At 46.6% G+C, this 17,055-nt stretch overlaps 1 protein-coding gene across 1 annotated transcript in view; it reads right to left on the bottom strand.

The window, feature by feature from the left end:
- CLU (clusterin) overlaps nucleotides 1–17,055 on the bottom strand; it is a 64,210-nt gene that overhangs the window by 37,797 nt on the left and 9,358 nt on the right. The window contains exons 2-4 of the mRNA XM_029596232.1: nucleotides 16,283–16,399; nucleotides 12,147–12,295; nucleotides 11,529–11,699 (exon numbers count right to left, since the gene is read on the bottom strand). Of these exons, the coding sequence (XP_029452092.1) occupies nucleotides 11,529–11,699; nucleotides 12,147–12,295; nucleotides 16,283–16,364 (402 nt within the window). The 5' untranslated portion in view covers nucleotides 16,365–16,399. The remainder of the gene's footprint in view (nucleotides 1–11,528; nucleotides 11,700–12,146; nucleotides 12,296–16,282; nucleotides 16,400–17,055) is intronic.

Here is a 17,055-nt window from a genome sequence, read left to right as displayed (position 1 = left end):
CTGTCTCTGGCTTTGCCTAGTTCCCTAAAGCCTTTGTCTGACCCATACCAAAGAGCATTCTCTAGCTGTCAGCACAGATCTGGTCAGTTCGCCCATGAGACAGCACGGAGGAGAAGGAGGAGGAGGAGAAGTCCATTAATGGCTATTAATCAATTTTACTTAGGGAATAGCCACTGCTATTAATTGCATCAGTAACTTGGAATAGACTTACTTTTTGGGTAATTGCCAGGTTCTTGTGGCCTGGTTTTGGCCTCTGTTGGAAACAGGATGCTGGGCTTGATGGACCCTTGGTCTGACCCAGCATGGCAAGTTCTTATGTTCTTATCAACTGTGCCGCAGCAAGAAGAGCCCGTGCTCACACTGTTACTTATAGATTGCTGAAGTCATGAGTTTGGCGAATGCATCTCCACAATGGGCTACTGCCGCATTGGCTGCCCAAGTGCAGGAGCAAGAAGCTGAACTGAATTCCTTAACTGGTCTCCTGCATGGGTTTACTCAACAAGCCCAGCAGCAACTTTATCATGTAACTGGGTTACTTCAGGCTTTGACTCAATGATACGACACCATACAGTCCCAACTTCTAGGTCCAGTTCCAGTACCAGTTCTTGTGAACCCTGCACTGGCACCCATTCGAACCGTGGAATCCTCCTAGGTACAGTGGTGACCCTTAGGGGTGCAGAGGGTTCCTCAAAGTTTGTAAAATGCACTTCAAGCTACAGCCGGTTCATTTTTTTTCTGATCGTGCCAAGTTAACATATATACTTTCCTTGTTGGATGGTCCTGCTCTTGATGACTTGCTTCTTAGAAATTTGAATAACTTCATACATCAGTTTTGCCTGATCTTTGACAAGCTTGAGCGTGTCTCATCCACCGCCATGGAACTACCTTGTATTCGTCAAGGCACTCGCACCATGGGCAAGTATGCAGTGGAATTTTGTACTTTGGCCACCGAGCTTGGTTGAGGTAAAGACAGCCAAACCTCCATCTTATGTCAAGGATTATCTGGAAGTATAAAAGTTGAACTGGCAGCTCGGGATCTTCCTCCATCCCTTGAAGCACTTATTGCCTTGGCCATCTGGGTCGATTAAGATTTCGGGAACAAACTCAAGAGAAGAAGACATCCCATCACCACCTTCATGTGGCTTCTAAGCTTCTGAACCCCTCCTGGAGCCATCTCAGATCCTTCAAGGGTTGATGCCTTCGAAGAACTCATGCAGTTGGGCAGGACACAGCTTTCTGATGAAGAGAAACCGAGATGAAACTGCATAACCTCTGCCTCTACTGTTCAGCACAGGGACATTTTGCTAGCCATTGCCCCGAGAAACCAGGTAACCATGTGAACGGAGGCTTAGTTGGGAAGATGGTTTTCAACTTCCAGCTTCCTCTCCACAATTTATGATATCGGTGTGTCTTGCCTTCGGGGAACCCTCCATTAAGATGAAAGCCTTACTTGACTCTGGAGCAGGGGGCAATTGTATTCAGGAGTCGCTGTTACTCCAGTGTGGGTGCCCTACTACCACCATGACCACATCCTGTATGATATCTTATGTCTGTGGTGAACCCCCTGCCTGGTCAGGTGACCATGGCCACCTTGCCTATCACTATGCAGATTGGTTCATCTCAAGAAAACCTCAAGTTCTATGTCCTACCCAAGGCAATCAATCCTATCATTCTCGGATTTACCCTGGCTCAGACTCCACAACCATCAATTGACTGAGCCACGTTACAGATCAACCATTGAGGTCCTTCCTGCTAGGAGCATTGTGCTGCCCAATCCTTGCCGCCAGCCACCAGGGTCCGAACTTCCTTGCCTGATCTTTCAGATCTGCCGCTCTGGTACACATTGCTTATCAACTTATGCTATGATCCACAACCTAGAGCCTTGATGTCTTGTAAACCTACTGGCTATTCAAAACTCTTGAAATCCATCGTCGTGGAGGTAGAAACCATTACTAAGAAGGCAGAATCTGCTCTCATCCAACACAATGATCCTGACATATGTAACCCACATTTCTCTCTCTCCAAAGGATTCTTGCCAGCAGAATAGAATCACCCAGCAGGCTCTCTGTTACGAGCACCTGAAAACCAAAGAATACCTGAAACTCATGTCAAGCCTCTCAAGTCCCCAGATGGTAAAGATGTGCCATCAATGTCTCCATGGAAGCTGAAGATAAAGAGGTTTGGGGAGGGGGCTTAGAAGGAGGGGTACTGTTACGTTTGCCGCTTGCAGGATGGCTCTGTGGCTTCATTTACCCAATGCTTGGACCTGTTGCACAGCATGAATGTTGCTGCCACCCTCTTCTGGGGCTTCTGCCCTAGACACACAGCCACCTTTATAAGCCCTGCAGTGGGAAGCCCTGAAGCAGGTGCCGGCAGATGACATTACACGGCTGGTTATTTAAATCCCAGCTGTGCTACTGACTGTCACCTCAGCAACGGGTCTCCTCGCTTCAGCCTTGACTTGCCCAGCCTGGCTTCATCCTTGCCTCGCCCAGCCTGCCTTCAACCTTGCCTCGCCCAGTTTGCCCTCAGCCTTGCCTCGTCCAGCTTGCCTTCAGCCATGCCTTTCTCCCTTGCCCCATCTCTGTCTCCTCGTCTTCTCTGTCCATCTTACCCTTGTCCTCGGAGTCTTGCCATGCCTTCTTTCTTGGTCTTGTCCTCTTGATTCCCCTGTGTTTTGTTTGTCCTGACCCGCCTCTCTGGTTCTGACTTCAGCCTTGGACTTTGACACATCCCTTACCTGCCTTCTGGACCTGGCCCTAATCTTGAACTTTGACTGTGCCTTATACACTGCTTGCCCCAACTCCAGGACTGTCTCTAGACTCTGCCTAGTTCCCTGAAGCCATAGCCTGGTCCATCCCAAAGAGCATTCTCCAGCTGTCGGCACAGGTGATGTGGGTCCACCCATGAGGCGGCATCAACTGTACCACAGTAAGAAGGGCTCACACTCATGCCATTCCTTACATAATCAACACAGAAGATCTTTTAATTAGTATGGAAGATGGCAGTAGAGAATCTATTCCTAAATAGTATTTAAAATCAAAAGAGCTCAAGAAAGGTAAATCAAGAGTTTTAATATTGTGATAATACCATTCTAGTGATAAAGTATGAATCTTAACCAGTGCCAGGAAGGGCAATTTAAAGGTAACAGTTCTGAGTCTACAATGAAAATTCAGCAATCGCTCTTTAGAAAAGAAGAGAAATGAGGAATGTTTTGTTAATCCTGGAAATAGAAAATATCTGATATCGACACCCTTTTAGATTCTTTCTATTCTATTCTTAGGCTTCTACCCTGCCTGTTTACTTGGGAACTGAAAGCTGCTTACAACATTTCAAAATGTAGACAATTCAAAAAATACAACAATAACATTTTACCAAAAACAATTAATATATATATTAAACAATTCAAATACTGAAAAAAAAATACAAAAAATCCAAACTACTCCAAAAAATTACCAATCCCTTTCTCTTACGGACTGGAAACAGTTTGGCCTACCAAGTCAATGTTAAGAGTCCAGGTTAGGGGAACCCCTCTTTGGAAGCAAACCACAGGGCTCATTTCAACTGCAGACATGCACGAGGAGAGAAAGAAGGAGAGTCCTGAATCAGATCAGCCTGGAGCCTTATTACTGGGAGGGAACTTAAGTGTAATGCTGATCCCTGAGACTGAAATTCACTGGGAAAAGTAGAGAGGTGGATGTGTGTGGAATTAAGTTTAAACAATATTTGAAAGACCTGGGCTTATCAATTCTTGGAGGTGCCTGCAACCAAGGAAAAAAGATTATACCTTTTACACACCCCATATGGATCTTATTTTCATATTGATTATCAATCTATAGATAATAATATTAGAACAGAGTTAATAGCAGCAGAATTAGGTCAGACCATGCCTAGTCTGGGATTGATTTAGAAGGATTATGTTGCAACGGCTGGCCGCAAATCTCTGTGGCCAGCCTCACTTACCCTCCGCCAAGTCCACTGGGTTCATGTCGCGGACGCGGCCTGGGAAAGCCTCCGTTGTTGCTCCTCTCCCGCATGGCAGGACGCAGACACTCAGCCAGCCACTGCTCTTCCTGGGTGCGCGTTGCGGCCCACCCCCAGATTTAAAGAGGCCGCGACGGGGAACCTTCCTGCGGCCCCAATTGATGTCACCCCGCGGGGGTATTTAAGGGCAGCCTTTGCTCCCTAGCCTTGTCTCAGCAACAGGTCGAACTCTTGCGAGTTGGTGAGTTGCTCTGCGTGTTTCTGCTCCTCCGTGTTCCAGCTCCTTCTCCTGTTCCTCTGTGTTCCAGCTCCTACTTCCTCTGTGTTCCAGCTCCTGCTCCTCCGTGTTCCTGTTCCAGCTCCTGCTCTTCCGTGTTCCTGTTCCAGCTCTTGCTTCTCCATGTTCCTGTTCCAGCTCCTGTCTCTCCGTGTCCTTGCTCCTGTCCTCCTCGTTCCTGCTCCTGATCCCATGCTCCTGTCCCTGATCTGCTCTCCTGTTTCTCGAATTGTTCTTCTGGTATTGACCTCTGAACGTTCTTCAGACTCCGCCTGCCAGCCACCTGTCCTGACTTTTAGCCTGTTTCTTGGATTCGTCTGTCTGCTGCCTGCCCCTGACCCTGGCAAGTCTGACTCTGCTTTCGCTTGTCGTCTTCTGGATTCGTCGTTCGGAGATCTGCACCTAAGTCCAGCCAGCCCCGGCACCCAAGGGCTCAACCTGCGGGGAACGAGGGTTGGTAGTGGTGAAGGTTCAGTTGGGTCTCCGCACCACTCTGCTCTGCCTACTGACGACAAGGACCTGCAGAAGAGATCCTCTTCTGCTGGTAGCGTCAACCCCGACTCAGCCCAAGGGTCCACATCACAACAGCTTGCTGAAGCCATTGACCTAGTGGACCTCTCGGAACTCCAGGCCATATCAGCTTCAGCAACAGCAGCAGTTCTTGGAGATGTTGACTACATTGCTGGACCATATCAATGCCTGCTTCAATGCCTCTGCAGCTCCCACCAAACACCTCCTACCCAGACGGCACCTGTGGCTTCCTCCATTCGTCTTCTGGCCCCCAAGCAGTGCTGCGGGTTTCTCAACCAGTGCTTTTCTGCACTTCACTTTAAAACTTGCACAATTCTCTACAGATGTCATCAAGACCAACTTCATCCTCTCCCTCCTTGATGGGAAGGCCTTGGCATTGGTGTCTTCCCCTGAGGGAGCGTGGAGACCCACTTCTCCAGGACCTATAGCGCTTCATCCAGATGTTTAAGCAAACGTTTGACAAGCCAGACTGTCTGGCCACAATAGGGTCAGACATCCTGCACCTCCACCAGGGGGCGAGGCCTCTATTGGACTATGCTATAGAATTCCGCACCATGGCAACAGAACTCAACTGGAGGGAGGACTGTTTAAAGAGCATCTTCCTGGAGGGACTGTCCTTGCGTAGTAAGGATGAGCTGGCAGCCAGGGAGCTCCCTGAGTCCTTGGTCGATATGAGTGACATGGCTGGAAGAGTGGACCATCGCCTCAAGCAGCGAGACCGAGAACTTCAGACCCTGCGCCATCCTATCACATTGGCACTATCCGTCTCTCGCCCACTCACCACCACCGCCTCCATTCCGGCACACCCCGATGAGCCCTTGCAGCTTGGATGAAGCCAGCTGACATCTGAAGAGAGACATTGTTGCTGGGCGATGGGCTTATGCCTGTACTATGCCAGGAAGGGACATTTCCTAGCTCAGTATCCTGAGTCTAGGACCCATGGGGGAGGTGGTCCTAGACTTCACCAATCCCACTCCCCAACTTGTGCTCCCTGTGGCTCTTTGCTAGGGCAACCAGGTATTCCAGACCCAGGCCCTCATTGACTCAGGAGCAGGGGAGAACTTCATTATGAAGAGCCTGGGTAAACACCTGAAGTTACCAGCAATTCTATGAGAGACGCCTCTTGTTATCTCCTCGATCTCAGGAGATCCGGGATGAATTACTAAGATCATGCTTCCCATACATCTATGAACTGGCTTGCTGCACCTGGAGGAGATAACCTTCCACGTGATCAAGAAGGCAGTACACCTGTTTGTCCTTGGATTACTGTGATTGCAGCTGAATTCCCCCACTATTGATTGGGAGACCCTCCAACTCAGTAAATGGGGTTCCCGTTGCCATCAAGATTGCCTCCTACCTGGCCAACAGTCTCCTGTGATGCTCCTTGCTGCCACTGTTCCAGACCTGCCTCCGCAGTATGCTGATTTTTCAGATGTCTTCTCGAAGGAGAAGGCGGAGATCCTCCCCGAGCACCGCCTCTACATTTGCTCCATCTACTTGATCCCTGGCGCTGTCCCTCCACAGGGAAGAGTATATCTTCTGTCCCTTCCAGAAACAGACGCCATGGCACAATACATCCAGGAAAATCTGAAGAGGGGATTTATTCACCCCTCTACATCACTGGCAGGGGCAGGGTTCTTTTTCGTGACCAAGAAAGATGGCACCCTCCAGCCCTGCTTCGATTATTGAGGGCTTAATGCAATTATAAAGAAGAACCGGTACCCCCTACCCCTCATCGCAGAATTGCTGGATCACCTGCAGGGAGCCAAGGTCTAAACTAGACCTCTGAAGAGCATACAATTTGGTCCGTATTAAACATGGAGATGAATGGAAGACCGTGTTTAATACACACGATGGCCACTATGGGTATCTGGTCATGCCCTTCGGGTTGTGCATTGCCCCTGCACTATTACAGCATATGATGAATGAAATCTTCAGAGATCTTCTATACATCAACTAAGTAGTTTACCTGGACAATGTCCTTATTTTTTCCAAGGACTTCCACTCTCATCGACAGGATGTGTGGTTGGTGCTCCAATGACTGCGTGCCAACAAACTTTATGCGAAGCTCAAGAAATGTGTGTTCGAGAGAGAATCTCTCCCCTTCCTTGGATATATTATCTCTAGCACCGGGTTCCGCATGGACCCAGAGAAGGTGACATCACATCTGGGACTGGCCCCAGCCTTCCGGACTCCGACCTCTACAGCGATTCCTAGGCTTTGCCAATTTCTACAGACATTTTATTCCCAACGTTGCCCCTCTCACAGCTCCTACTAGGAAAGGCGCTAATCCCAAGGAGTGGCCCGTAGAAGCAACCTCCATGTTCCTTAGGCTAAAGCAGGCCTTCTTACAGGAACCATGTCTTCGTCACCCGGACCCCATTCATCATGGAGGTTGATGCTTCTGCCATTGCGGTTGGAGCGGTCCTAGGCCAACTCTCCCCTAAAGGGACCTTCCATCCATCTTCCTATTTCTCACGGAAGTTCACCCCCGCTGAGAAGAATTATGGCATCAGGGATAAAGCACTTCTGGCCTTAAAGTTGGCCTTCAAGGAATGGTTAGAGGGGGCACAACACACCATTACAGTCCACACTGACCAAAAAACGTAAAGCACCTTCGCCATGCCCAGCGATTGAATGCCTGCCAGGCATGCTGGTCCCTGTTTTTCAGCCACTTTGCCTTCGTGGTAAAGTATAGACCAGCCATGAAAAACATGAGAGTGGACGCCCTTTCATTGTCCTTCAAGGTCGAGGAGAACCCAGATTCCCCTGGGTACGTGATGACCCTGCACGGATTATACTAGCCACATCTCACAGAGTTCCTTCTGGAAGAACAGTGGTCCCCACTAGGCTTTGTCAACATGTACTGAAGTGGTCCCATGATTCTCGAGTAGTGGGTCATCCAGGTTGGGCCCAAACCCTCAAATTACTCAGCAATACTATTGGCGGCCTCAGATGAACCGGGACATGAAGGCCTATGTGGATTCGTGCCTCACTTGTGCTCGACAAAAGCCCTTGGAGGGACGACCTTGGGGGCTGTTACAGCTGCTGCCAGCCCCCAAAGAACCCTGGATCCACCTGTCTACTGGCTTTGTGGTAGACCTCCCTCTCTCTAGTGGCAACCGCATCATTTGGGTCGTCACTGACCATTTTTCCAAAATGGCTCACTTCATTGCACTCCCAGCCTTTCCATCTGCTCCAGAGTTAGCCAAGCTGTTCACCGCTCACATTTTTCGCTTCCATGGTCTGCTGCATCACATCACCTCGGATCGAGGCTAGACTTTACATCGGCTTACCACCCACAGGCGAACAGACAAGTAGAATGAATGAATGAATTAGACTCTTAAAACCTTTCTCTGAGCATTCGTAAATGAAAGACAAGACAATTGAGCCGCTCTCCTTCCCTGGGCGGAGGTTTCACACAATTCTTAATGTAGCTACTGCCTCTCCATGTCCCTGCTCCTGGTCCTCTTCATTCCTGCTTCTGGTCCTGTGCTCCTGTCCTGGATCTGCTCTCCTGTTCCTCAGATTGTTCTTCTGGTATTGACCTCTGTATGTTCTTCTGACTCTGACTGTCAGCCGCCTGTCCTGACCTTTAGCCTGTTTCTTGATTTCGTCTATCTGCTGTCTGCCTCTGACCCTGGCCAGTCTGACTCTGCTTTAGCCCATCATCGTCCTGGATTCATCATTCGGAGACCTGTGCCTAAGTCCAGCCAGCCCTGGCACCCAAAGACTCAGCCTGCGGGGAACGAGGGCTGGTAGTGGTGAAGATCCAGTTGGGTCTCCGCACTGCTTTGCTCTGCCTGCTGATGGCAAGGACCTGAGGAATCCCTTCCTGCAGGTAGCGTCAGCCCCGTCTCAGCCCAAGGGTCCACATCGCAACAGATCAGAGCACAGTCAAGACAGAGAGAAATGAACTCTGAACAACAGTTTTGGTACCGAGGAAATGATGAACGAAGAGATCAGAGATTATTTTAGGGAATGCTTTAGAATAAATGATAATGGGGAGATGGGCAAAAAACATCCTGTGAGCTAATCTTAAAGTAGTAATGGCAGATAGATTTATTGAAAGGGCAGTTAGGAGAAAGAAAGCAAGAGAAAGAAATGCAGGAGCTCAAGCAATACGTAGGAATTCCCGAAAACGACATGATTCCTCAAGTTCAAAAAAAGCACTAAAAAGCCTAAGTACCTTGAGAGGAAGGCAGCAATTGATTCATTCAGACAAGACTGAGCATTTTCTTAAAAAGTAAAGAGAAACAAAACTAGAAAGATTTATTTTACAAAATGGAAATAAGGCAGAGAGAATATTAGTTGTTAAACAGTGAAATCAGATTAACTATAGATGCATGCAGGAAATGGGAAGACTGTATTCTGCCATGAGAGAGAGATTTGCCTCTTTCTCCAGATTTATATAAAGTAGATGTGGAAATGAAGAGGATAAATATTTAAGTAGGAAATATGTGGTTCAAACTACGAGAAGGTAAAGGTGACATTGTGATGGGGGACCGCCAAAGCAGCAGGTGGAAGATAGGGAGGGTGGAGATCAGCTACTTCATGGGGAGGGGGATCTGAGATATCATAGAGGGGGGCAGAGATCTGATACCTTTGAGATGAAGAGGTTTTTCAGGCAGGAAAGCCAAGGACACTGCCTCTCACAATTGTTAATATCTAGTGTGCCAACACAACTGGCACTAGAGTGGCATCAATACCTGTACTTTATGCAGTGTACAAATTAAATGCATTTTTTTAAATGTACTGTTGATTAACAAAACCATAGAGTGAAACCAAAAGCAAGATACATATATACCCATGATACATTGCCAGAATTCAATCCATAGATGTAGTCCCCAGAATCAGGCGAACAGTGTAAAGCCAAGTGGAAAAATGACAGTTTCATACCTGTATAATCTCATCCCCAAAATCCACAAAACCTAACCAACCCCAGCATCCAACCCCTTTTCCTACCTCTCATACCCAGACCCATCCAAAACCAACTCTAGAAATAACTTACCAAGTTAGCCTATAGACAAGAAAATCCCAGCCTCAAGTTTCCCGTGTATTAAATTATGCCCCTTTTGAATTATCCAAAACTGATAAAACTTGCTCCCATTCCTTCCTTACCACCTGGTATTTCCCTCTCAGTGTGGCAGATGGAAGTTCCACTTCAATCCACTTGCTCAGTTCAGGAAACCAATTCTTAATAGAAGGTGAATTAACCTGGTGATTACCCTCCTCCCAATGGCAAACATTTTCAAAATTAAAAAAATATTTGCTTACCATTGCCCATGTCTGAGGGTATGTAAAAAAATACATATGCTAGCATCTTCAGGCATTTGTATTCCAAAAATATTCTGGAATATTCTATTAATATTCTCCCAATATTCCTTAAGCACAAGGAAAGCAAACAAAACATATCAAATTTCCTCTCTTCCCACATGCTCTCCAACATGCATCAGACCTGGACTGATCCATGACCTTAAGGCAGGTTAGGGTAAGATACGCCCTCATTGAAATGCTATCCTGCTGTTGGGTAATATCAAGGACTGAGAACATTTTCAGATTTCCTTTAAGATCTGATCCCATTCTAACAGTTGCATTTCAGCTCCTGTCTCTTTATCCCATATGCTGCCTTGTAAATTCTGCTATTCCATACTTTAGGATTTGTATTCAAAAAACACATTCTCTCCGACATTGCAGGAGCGCAGTAGCCAACCATAACCCATACCTCAGCCCTGATAGCCACATCCCTCAACTGGACAAATGCAAACAGGCAAAATCTTCCCAAATTTAATTTAGATTGAAAATCAGACCATTTACTAAAAACTCCTTGATCAAACATTGAGAAAAAGTTTTTAGCATAGAGGTGAATAAATGCATTATCCATAATGCACTTTAGTTTATAAACCCCTTAAAGTTTACATGGAGTGGTTATATCTTTAGAAATTATCATATTTTATAGATATAAAGAGGTCCATATTAAAAAAACTTGTCCAGCTAATTTGGGATTTAGCCAGACGAACCCGGGGTTTTAAATTTCTCACCACTCTGAAAGCCCCCAAGTAATCCAGCTAAATGATTAGTCAGCTAACATTTATCTAGATAATAGAGGCTTGCCAGGGGCAAGATAGAGAGATAAAAAACAAAATGGGGTTGATTCACCCAACTAAGGTTAGACAGAAAGTTGTGGCAAATAGATATACAGGCATGGCAGGCAAATTGTGACAACACGATTCTGAGAAGAGGTTGCACAGTAGGTAGATTTAGCTGCTAATGAATGAATAATGAGGTATGTGTGGCCAGGTTATCTGAGCTGCCGATTATATTACAATATGCATAAACCTCATTATGCTTTTTAGAATATGGAAAGCCGCTCTGGTGATGTTGGTTCCCCATAGAGAAAAGGCCGTGAAAACTCAGTGAGCATGTGCAGACTGTGATGTCACTGTAAACAAAGGGCCAGAAGCCTGCAGTGCCTTTCAACTGTTTGTCAGCCCCAAGTAGTCCCAAATTTCCCCACAAATAAACCCCTAGTATTGACAGTTAATATTGGGCAGTACTTAAATATCTTACTATCTTTGCCAAGTGGAGGCTCAACTCTCTAGGGGCGAAGTAAGCCCAAGAGAATAAATTCTAGATCCTTAATGTTGATCTTAAGAGCTGCGAGCAGTTTCACCAGTTATGTGTATAGAAACATTGTTAAGCGAAAGATGCTTCTAAGATGTCCAAATTCACTTACCCGTCTCCCCACCAGGCCCGAGCCAGTCCTGCATGTCTTTGAGTAAAACTTCACACAATTCTGCTTCAGACAAGGCTTGCACTCCTCCCACAGAGCCAGCATGGTTTCGTTACAGACCTCCTGCCCCTCAGTCAGCTGTTGTTCCGATTCTTTGGCTAGTTTTAGAGCCTCCTACCAGTGGATGAACACCAAATGTATTTTATGTCAGAAGTCGAAAGCTTTCAAAATGGAACATGATGTGATTTCTTATACTTTGCACACAAGTTTCAATGTGGATTAAGTTCGAGAACAAGAGGCGTGGACAAGAATTTTTGCATGAAGCATGTATGCACCTAAGTCCTAAATGGAATTCAGATTTCCTTGGTATCGCTAAGTCTAATTGCCCAGTCTTTGGAACTTGGAAAAAGACTGAATTCCATGGAATGATACCTTCTTTCAATGCAACGAAATAACTCTCACAACTGAGCTCACAGAAAGTTGTATACAGTACAGATAACACTGCATTTGGTTTATATGGTTTAGACTGTAGCCACCAGGTGAGGTTCACTGCACCATGCTAGACTTTAAAGCACTTTGGCAAGCTGTTTGAATGTAAGATGTTGTCGACAGTTTTCTCACCTCTTTCTTATTCTTTGTTTCCTCTAATGTGCGTAAGATGTCTTGGTGGTCTTTCCCCATTAGCTCCATCAGGATTTTCATTTTCTTCACTCCATTCACAGCATTTTCAACCTCTGCGTTTATATACTTGCTCCCTTCTTCAGATATTTCTGGGAGCAATGCAACAGTATCTTATATTGTTCTTTTGGATTTATTTTAATAGAAGCCAAGATATTATACATAAAGAACGTAACACTGTAGTTCTAAGCTAGACATTGTTAGAAAATAATCAGGTTTCCAACTATCCATAATAATAAATTCCATATCCCACACCAAGCTAAGAATGACGGCAGCTTGTTGGTCCAAAAGCATAAGTCCATTCTTTTAAACTAGGGTAAGGGTCCATCAAAAGGGACAGGGAAAAAATGACATATTTGACTTACAGACCCCTGATCTCCTCCTGTCCCTGGGAATTCTTCCTTCAGTGACTGAAAGTACAAATGCTGTTACGCAGCCTGCACAATTTTCCCAGCGGACAGAAATGTGCTGAGTTAGTGCACGCACATCTTTTTCCCAGGGTTACACCCTGCCCTCACTTTCACATACAGACACACAGAGGCAGGGGCGGATTGTAGGAAAATATTGGCCCAGGGGATTTTTTTCAAAACAGGCCCACAGATTATATGTCTGACACCCTTGTGAGTTTTCTGTGCAGCACGTGTTTCAACAGCTCCCAAAAGCATACCAAGCCAACCCTTAAGATGTCCATCATGCAACCTGGAACCAAAATATCTCTATCATACATTTCACATTTTTTCCTAAATAACTAAGAAGTAGAGCACACCCTAGACCAGGGATGAGCAAACTGCAGTCCCCCTTCCATCTATTCAATTGGTTGGCTCCACACCCGTTTGGTTAACTCTTTCATATATGTGTGTATGTATATATATATATATATATATATATGTGTGTGTGTGTGTGTGTATCCTGGATTTGTGGCCTTCTGTTGCCAACCAACCTGCTCTTAAACCAGTTGCCAAGCAATTAGGAAATTACACTGCCAACCAGTGGCTCAGACACACATACACTCTCTTTCTCTCTCTCTCAGATGTATATGCGCATTCTGCTGTTGTGCTGCTGCTTATGTGCTCACTTAAGACTGGATTTTAAAAGCCTGGCGCACGTAAAAATCGCCACTCACGCGCATGGCTGGGTGCACATTTTCAAAAGGGCCCGGCCATGTGCGTAAGTGGCGATATGCGCACAAGTGCCAGGCCCTAAAAAAGGGGCGGGCTGGGAGGTATGGGCTGGGAGGGGAGGGGTGGAGCGGGACAGAGGCCGGCCGGTACAGCAGCATTAGCCATTGTCCCGGGGAAGTGCGCGCCGACAGCCGGCCAGCACGCGTAACTTCTGCTTCTGAGGAGCAGTAAGTAAGAAAATTTAAGAAATGGTGAAAGGTAGGTTAGGATTATGGGGTGAGGAGGAGAGGGGAAGGGGAAGGAAGTTTAGGCAGGGGGTTAGGGAAGTTCTCTCCCAGTCTGTTCCTTAATTGGAGTGGACTTGGAGGGAACTGGGGAAGGCCCCCATTGCATCACCGCACAAAATTTGCAAAAATTCACCCCCTTACGTGCACCGCCCATACATGCGTGCGCGGGTTATAAAATCTGGCACACATGTGCGTGTGGCCAACGGATTTTATAAGTGCGCGACGGTACGGGCATGTTATAAAATTGGCATATCCACGTGCACGCGCCAGGAACCGCGCGCACGTATGTTTTAAAACCTACCCCATAGTGAAGGTCTCCCGCATCTCACATGCTGTCACACATGCTCACTGACACATGATCAGTCACACATTCCCACATGCTGACACATACACGATAGGTCACACATACACTCACATGCTGGCACACGCATGATTTCACATATACTTTCAGATGCTGACACACATATGATCAGTCACACATACACACTTACACAGACTGACTGCGCATACAAATGCCCAGTCATTCACGCATTCTCTCTTCTCCCTTCTCTAGAGTTTAAAAGCTGCAGCAGCTGCTGTGAATAATCAAAAAAAACTTTATACTCATTTATTGGTGGTTAGGGGGTCCAGGTAAAGCCCTGGGATAATGGTGTCTCAGAGGGCTGCCTGTTGCTATGGGAGATTTGCCTCTTGCTGTAGGAATCGCGGGCTGCAGGACCCTATACTCTATTTTTTTTTTCTTTTGCCAGGGCCAGTGGCAAAGGCTGAGTCTGCATAGTAGACATGAGGTGCAGTTCCCTATCTTCTCGCAGCTCTCTTGGATCCTTCCCCCCACTTTCAGCTGTCTCTCCTCCCTGGCTCTGCCTCCTGGCTGCCTCCCACTGAGATGTAAAGCCAGGAAGGAGAGGTGGCTGAAGATGGGGGAGAGGATCTAGGAGAGCCGCAAGAGGACAGGGGCCTAAGTGCCGCTAATCCTGCTATAATCATGTTTCTGGCTGTCAGGTTTCTTGCTGGCTACGGGAGGCCATGGCGCCCATCAAGAATGCAGAGGAACGGGCCAAATATAAATATAAATAGCAGGAGGCTTCTACTGTGCGAGAAGCACTGGGGGCCTAGTGTTGGTCGCAGTGGCTCCGCAGGCACGAGATCACTGCGACCAACCCCAACCACGTGATTGGGTAGACTGGCCCAGCTGGGCATGCCCAAAGCCCCTTAGGCCAATCCACCCCTGCACAGAGGCTGGGCAGTGATTGGAATCTGTGTGTTAACACATTTTTACTCATGTAAAATGTGCAGAAAACTGCTGTTTTTGTGTCCCTTAAGAAAATCATATTTATTGCATTTGATCTTCAAGTAAGTTTACTAAAGTACAGTTTTTTGGTGGGATACTGAAAGAACAACCCAAGGAAACAAAGAACAATCATTAAATGCCCTGAAAAAGACAGCACAAATCTGTTTTTTGGGAGTATGACTGACAAAGCAACCAGCACTCAAATGCAGCAAAATTATATATCCACAGATGGCCTGATAGTCAACCCATCAAGACACTGAAGAGAGTGAAGCAGAGAAAGAACTGGGTCATCATATGCTGCCAGAGGAGTGAAACTTGGCTCCCAATGAATCACAGTACAAGTGAACCATATAACTGTCCAAGTGATGTCACGGCTGACCCAAATTGTGAACCTTATTATGTAGTTGCAGCTGGCAGTTCCCAAATGAGGCCACCTCTGTCTCCCCTGTGATCTCTTTCAGGTTTGTCTCCAGAGCAACATACACAGAAATTACATCTTCATAGAGGTGGAACATATTTGCACTAGAGATGTGAATCGGAATCGGTTCGGATTCCGGTTCCGATTCACATTGTGGGGGGTTTTTTTCCGTCCGGCCCGATCGCGGTTTTGTTTATCAGCTGCGCCCGAGCCGATAAACAAAAAACCCACCCTGACCCTTTAAAACTAATCCCTTAGCTTCCCCCACCCTCCCGACCCCCCAAAAATATTTTACAGGTACCTGGTGGTCCAGTGGGGGTCCTGGGAGCGATGTCCCGCTCTCGGGCTGTCAGCTGCCACTAATCAAAATGGCGCCGATGGCCTTTGCCCTTACCATGTGACAGGGTATCCGTGCCATTGGCCGGCCCCTGTCACATGGAGGGAGCACTGGATGGCAGGCGCCATCTTTAAAAATGGCGCGGGCCATCCAGTGCTCCTACCATGTGACAGGGGCCGGCCAATGGCACGGGTACCCTGTCACATGGTAAGGGCAAAGGGCCATCGGCGCCATTTTGATTAGTGGCAGCCGATGGCCTGGAAGCGGGAGATCGCTCCCGGGACCCCCACTGGACCACCAGGTACCTGTAAAAAGTTTTTTGGGGGGTCGGGAGGGTGGGGGAAGCTAAGGGATTAGTTTTAAAGGGTTGGGGTGGGTTTAGGGGGTTTTTGTGTGTGCCGTTTTTCCCGCCTTCCCCCAAAACGATAAGAGAACCCCCACAAACAATATCGTGGGGTTTTTCCTATCGTTTTGTGGGAGCCCCCGATTTCTGACGATTTTGAAAATATCGTACGATATTTTCAATCGTCCATAGCCCAATTCACATCCCTAATTTGCACCATGAGAAGAGTGGACAGATAAGGACTCTTGCACCAGAAACTTTCTATTTAGTTTAGTAACTTACGTCTGAGATTTTCTGGAGAAACTAGCGCTTCACTCAGGGTCAGCAGGAGGCCCACCAGCAGGAATGGCAGGCAGAATGCCATTTTCAGAGATCTTAGAAAGCCAGGATCTTAAAACTCTGGAAAATAAAAAAAATATTGGAATATTTCTGGACTTTCAGATTTCCTCCATCCTGTCGGAACTCCTCAGCTTTATCTTGTCTATCTAACATTTGCAAGCCAGAACAAGCCTTTCATCTTAAGCATATAGATACAACTATTTGGGGACTAAAAGAACATCTCTGTCTCAACGTTTACATTCTGGGGTTTTGTCCTTATCTTTGTGCCCGCTTAAATCTGAGCAAATAATACAGTGGGTGACTTTTTTTGCTCCTATATCCCTACCCAACCATTTCCTTAAAAACAATTCCCCTGGCATGACCTTTGCTCCTGTGATTGTGATTACAAGCAATTCAGTGGAAGAGAATTTGTTCCATGATTCACATGCATGTCATGTGAATATCCCTGAATACAGAAGGACTGTTTGAAGAATAAAGAGCCCTGTTTCCCTTAAGAAAAAAAACAATAAATCCATGGATCATTATTTGAGGTCCACTCTTTAAAAATATTTTACATGTTTTAAATTGTCTCCTGCACTCTCACTGTTAAATTTTGTTTACAGCCCGTTGGTAGAAAGAGTTCCATCTCATTACAAGGCACCTACAGAATTCAATGGAGGGTTTTCACCTTTATGAGATTGGCTGATCCATATTGGAGCAAACCAGACACAGGCAGC

Source organism: Rhinatrema bivittatum, chromosome 3 (assembly GCF_901001135.1).
Source record: "Rhinatrema bivittatum chromosome 3, aRhiBiv1.1, whole genome shotgun sequence".
NCBI classification, from domain to species: Eukaryota; Metazoa; Chordata; class Amphibia; order Gymnophiona; family Rhinatrematidae; genus Rhinatrema; species Rhinatrema bivittatum.
The sequence above is the reverse complement of the archived record's forward strand: the minus strand, read 5'-3'. Positions and strand labels throughout refer to the sequence as shown.